Here is a 5,488-nt window from a genome sequence, read left to right as displayed (position 1 = left end):
ACGTGTCTCTCTCCTCTCTCCTGACGTGGACGTGTCTCTCTCCTCCCCCCTGACGTGCACGTGTCTCTCTCCCTCCCCCCTGATGTGGACGTGTCTCTCTCCTCCCCCCCGACGTGGACGTGTCTGTCTCCTCCCATCTGACGTGGACGTGTCTCTCTCCTCCCCCCTGACGTGGACGTGTCTCTCTCCTCCCCGAGACGTGGACGTGTCTCTCTCCTCCCCCCTGACGTGGACGTGTCTCTCTCCTCTCCCCTGACGTGGACGTGTCTCTCTCCTCTCCCCTGACGTGGACGTGTCTCTCTCCTCTCCCCTGACGTGGACGTGTCTGTCTCCTCTCCCCTGACGTGGACGTGTCTCTCTCCTCCCCCCTGACGTGGACGTGTCTCTCTCCTCCCCCCTGACGTGGACGTGTCTCTCTCCTCCCCCCTGACCTGGACGTGTCTCTCTCCTCCCCCCTGACGTGGACGTGTCTCTCTCCTCCCCCCTGACGTGGACGTGTCTCTCTCCTCCCCGAGACGTGGACGTGTCTCTCTCCTCTCCCCTGACGTGGACGTGTCTCTTTCTGGCCCTGGCAGATCATGTGGACGTTCTCCATTTACCTGGAGTCAGTGGCCATTCTGCCCCAGCTCTTCATGGTCAGTAAGACGGGCGAGGCAGAGACGATCACCAGCCACTACCTCTTCGCGTTGGGCCTGTATCGCGGTCTCTACCTCCTGAACTGGATCTGGCGCTTCTACTCTGAGGGGTTTTTCGACCTAATCGTCATCGTTGCTGGCATCGTTCAGACTGTTCTGTACTGTGACTTCTTCTACCTGTACATCAGCAAAGGTTAGTTCGGGCTCCCGTGGGTGAAGAGTCTGTCCTGGGGTGATGCTCTTGTTCATGATGGCCCTGTCAGCCAGCTTGTGGTGCGAGGGAGCTCCTGTGTTGGGGGAGTGACGAAACTCCCCCACTCGGGCCCTCGAGCAATGAGGGAAATGCATCAGTTGCAGTTCAGGAGGACACGTGGAGAGTGATCTATGGTGGGGTCCTCCCCAGGTGAGGGATCTCACAGTGTGGTCCACTCCAGGTGAGGGATCTCCTACAGTGGGGTCCACCCGGGTGAGGGATCTCCCAGTGTGGTCCACCCCAGGTGAGGGATCTCCCAGTGTGGTCCACCCCAGGTGAGGGATCTCCCAGTGTGGTCCACCCCAGGTGAGGGATCTCCCAGTGTGGTCCACTCCGGGTGAGGGATCTCCCACTGTGTGGTCCACTCCAGGTGAGGGATCTCCCACTGTGGGTCCACCCCGGGTGAGGGATCTCCCACAGTGGGGTCCACCCCGGGTGAGGGATCTCCCACAGTGTGGTCCACCGTGGGTGAGGGATCTCCCACAGTGGGGTCCTCCCCGGGTGAGGGATCTCCCACAGTGGGGTCCACCGTGGGTGAGGGATCTCCCACAATGGGGTCCTCCCCGGGTGAGGCATCTCCCGCAATGGGGTCCTCCCCGGGTGAGGCATCTCCCACTGTGGGGTCCTCCCCGGGTGTGGGATCTCCCACAGTGGGGTCCTCCCTGGGTGAGGGATCTCCCACAGTGGGGTCCACCCCGGGTGAGGGATCTCCCACAGTGGGGTCCACCCCGGGTGATGGATCTCCCACAGTGGGGAGCCGTTCAATTGAGATATTATCTTGTGCCTCTCCCCAAAGCCTGGAAGGAGATCTCTCTGTTGCTCCGCAGTGAGAGTTTGTCTGCGGATCTCCCGAGTATGTTTGGAGGTTTCGTATCACAGAGGAACAGGTCAGCCAGTCAAACTCTGATATCTCATTTCCCATCTCCCCCTCTCTCTCCACTTCCCTCTGCCACTCCCCTCCTCCTTTGCAGTACTCCAGGGAAAGAAGCTGAGCCTTCCGGCCTAGAGGATCTCGACAACGGGAGACGGATCTCTTTGGAGGGATGTCGTCGGTGTGGGGCAGACTCCAGGAGTGGGTGTAGGGGTAGAGAACCCCCAATCCTGCGTTTGCTGGCGTCTCTCTCGCTTCTGGGTGCCACTCGGGAAGCTCCCTGTGCCATGGGAAGATGAGGGCATTTCGTGGACATTCATTGTTCCTGCCCCACCCACATCTCCCCTCGTCCTCTCTATACTTTCCTCCCCGTCCTCACCCACTCCTTCCTCCTTCCCCAATTTGCCTCTTGTGCCTCTCCCTGAGGGTGGGGCCGAGTCTGCGCTCCACTCCTGTGTCGGAAGTTTGTTTTCACTGGGTGTCTGGGATTTGCTCCGTCTGGGTTGGGTGCACTCTGTATATAAACCAGTTCCATTGCCGAATGACGTGGTGCAAATTGAATAAACTCTCAGTGTTTCAACTTGTCATGATGTCCGTATCGCCCTTCCTCCCTATCTCTGTCACCCCAACATTCCCCGTCCTCCTGTTCAAACCCCTCCCTCACCCCCTCCCTATCTCTGACACCCCAACATTCCCCGTCCTCCTGTTCAAACCCCTCCCTCACCCCCTCCCTATCTCTGTCACCCCTACACACCCCGTCCTCCTGTTCAAACCCCTCCCTCACCCCCTCCCTATCTCTGACACCCCAACATTCCCCGTCCTCCTGTTCAAACCCCTCCCTCACCCCTCCCTATCTCTGTAACCCCTACACTCCCCCGTCCTCCTGTTCAAACCCCTCCCTCACCTCCTCCCTATCTCTGTCACCCCTACACTCCCCGTCCTCCTGTTCAAACCCCTCCCTCACCCTCTCCCTATTTCTGTAACCCCAACACTCCCCGTCCTCCTGTTCAAACCCCTCCCTCACCCCCCTCCCTATCTCTGTCACCCCTACACACCCCGTCCTCCTGTTCAAACCCCTCCCTCAATCCCTCCCTATCTCTGTAACCCCTACACACCCCGTCCTCCTGTTCAAACCCCTCCCTCACCCCCTCCCTATCTCTGACACCCCAACATTCCCCGTCCTCCTGTTCAAACCCCTCCCTCACCCCTCCCTATCTCTGACACCCCAACACTCCCCGTCCTCCTCCCTCACCCCCTCCCTCACCCGCTCCCTATCTCTGACACCCCTACACTCCCCGTCCTCCTGTTCAAACCCCTCCCTCACCCCCTCCCTATCTCTCACACCCCAACACTACCCGCCCCTCCTGTTCAAACCCCTCCCTCACCCGCTCCCTATCTCTGACACCCCAACATTCCCCGTCCTCCTGTTCAAACCCCTCCCTCACCCCCTCCCTATCTCTGACACCCCAACACTCCCCGTCCTCCTGTTCAAACCCCTCCCTCACCCCTCCCTATCTCTGTAACCCCTACACTCCCCGTCCTCCTGTTCAAACCCCTCCCTCAATCCCTCCCTATCTCTGTAACCCCTACACTCCCCGTCCTCCTGTTCAAACCCCTCCCTTTCCCCCTCCCTATCTCTGTCACCCCTACACTCCCCGTCCTCCTGTTCAAACCCCTCCCTCACCCGCTCCCTATCTCTGACACCCCAACACTCCCTGTCCTCCTGTTCAAACCCCTCCCTCACCCCCTCCCTATCTCTGACACCCCAACACTCCCCGTCCTCCTGTTCAAACCCTCCCTCACCCCCTCCCTATCTCTGTCACCCCTACACTCCCCGTCCTCCTGTTCAAACCCCTCCCTCACCCCCTCCCTATCTCTGTAACCCCTACACTCCCCGTCCTCCTGTTCAAACCCCTCCCTCACCCCCTCCCTATCTCTGTCACCCCTACATTCCCCGTCCTTCTGTTCAAACCCCTCCCTCACCCACTCCCTATCTCTGTCACCCCTACACTCCCCGTCCTCCTGTTCAAACCCCTCCCTCACCCCCTCCCTATCTCTGTAACCCCTACACTCCCCGTCCTCCTGTTCAAACCCCTCCCTCACCCCCTCCCTATCTCTGTCACCCCCTACACTCCCCATCCTCCTGTTCAAACCCTCCCTCACCCCTCCCTATCTCTGTCACCCCTACACTCCCCGTCCTCCTGTTCAAACCCCTCCCTCACCCCCCTCCATATCTCTGTAACCCCTACACTCCCCATCCTCCTGTTCAAACCCCTCCCTCACCCCCTCCCTATCTCTGTCACCCCTACACTCCCCGTCCTCCTGTTCAAACCCCTCCCTCACCCCATCCCTATCTCTGTAACCCCTACACTCCCCGTCCTCCTGTTCAAACCCCTCCCTCACTCCCTCGATCTCTGTCACCCCTACACTCCCCGTCCTCCTGTTCAAACCCCTCCCTCAATCCCTCCCTATCTCTGTCACCCCTACACTCCCCGTCCTCCTGTTCAAACCCTCCCTCACCCACTCCCTATCTCTGTAACCCCTACACACCCCGTCCTCCTGTTCAAACCCTCCCTCACTCCCTCTCGATCTCTGTAACCCCTACACTCCCCGTCCTCCTGATCAAACCCTCCCTCTCACTCCCTCCCTATCTCTGTCACCCCTACACTCCCCGTCCTCCTGTTCAAACCCTCCCTCACTCCCTCCCTATCTCTGTAACCCCTACACTCCCCGTCCTCCTGATCAAACCCTCCCTCACTCCCTCTCGATCTCTGTAACCCCCACACTCCCCGTCCTCCTGTTCAAACCCCTCCCTCACCCCCTCCCTATCTCTGTAACCCCCTACACTCCCCGTCCTCCTGTTCAAACCCCTACCTCACCCCCCTCCCTATCTCTGTAACCCCCACACTCCCCGTCCTCCTGTTCAAACCCCACCCTCACCCCCTCCCTATCTCTGACACCCCTTCACTCCCCGTCCTCCTGTTCAAACCCCTCCCTCACCCCCTCCCTATCTCTGTCACCCCTACACTCCCCGTCCTCCTGTTCAAACCCCTCCCTCACCCCCTCCCTATCTCTGTAACCCCCACACTCCCCGTCCTCCTGTTCAAACCCCACCCTCACCCCCTCCCTATCTCTGACACCCCTTCACTCCCCGTCCTCCTGTTCAAACCCCTCCCTCACCCCCTCCCTATCTCTGTAACCCCTAAACTCTCCGTCCTCCTGTTCAAACCTCTCCCTCACCCCCCTCCCTATCTCTGTAACCCCTACACTCCCCGTCCCTCCTGTTCAAACCCCTCCCTCACCCCATCCCTATCTCTGTAACCCCTACACTCCCCGTCCTCCTGTTCAAACCCCTACCTCACCCCATCCCTATCTCTGTAACCCCTACACACCCCGTCCTCCTGTTCAAACCCTCCCTCACTCCCTCTCGATCTCCGTAACCCCCACACTCCCCGTCCTCCTCCCTCACCCCATCCCTATCTCTGTAACCCCTACACTCCCCGTCCTCCTGTTCAAACCCCTCCCTTTCCCCCTCCCTATCTCTGTCACCCCTACACTCCCCGTCCTCCTGTTCAAACCCCTCCCTCACCCCCTCCCTATCTCTGTCACCCCTACACTCCCCGTCCTCCTGTTCAAACCCCCTCCCTCACCCCCCTCTCGATCTCTGTCACCCCCACACTCCCCGTCCTCCTGTTCAAACCCCTCCCTCACCCCCTCCCTATCTCTGTC

The 5,488-nt window shown here is 59.9% G+C and overlaps 1 protein-coding gene across 1 annotated transcript; it reads left to right on the top strand.

The window, feature by feature from the left end:
* The first annotated feature begins 548 nt into the window (after positions 1–548).
* On the top strand, positions 549–2,344 carry LOC132388135 (ER lumen protein-retaining receptor 2-like). Its single transcript, XM_059960495.1, has 2 exons — positions 549–828; positions 1,860–2,344. Exons 1-2 carry the CDS (start codon positions 579–581, stop codon positions 1,892–1,894), a joined length of 285 nt encoding a protein of 94 aa, XP_059816478.1. The 5' UTR covers positions 549–578; the 3' UTR covers positions 1,895–2,344.
* Positions 2,345–5,488: the final 3,144 nt, after the last annotated feature.

The sequence above is a fragment of the Hypanus sabinus genome, unplaced genomic scaffold (genome assembly GCF_030144855.1).
Source record: "Hypanus sabinus isolate sHypSab1 unplaced genomic scaffold, sHypSab1.hap1 scaffold_2672, whole genome shotgun sequence".
Lineage (NCBI taxonomy): Eukaryota > Metazoa > Chordata > Chondrichthyes > Myliobatiformes > Dasyatidae > Hypanus > Hypanus sabinus.
The sequence above is the reverse complement of the archived record's forward strand: the minus strand, read 5'-3'. Positions and strand labels throughout refer to the sequence as shown.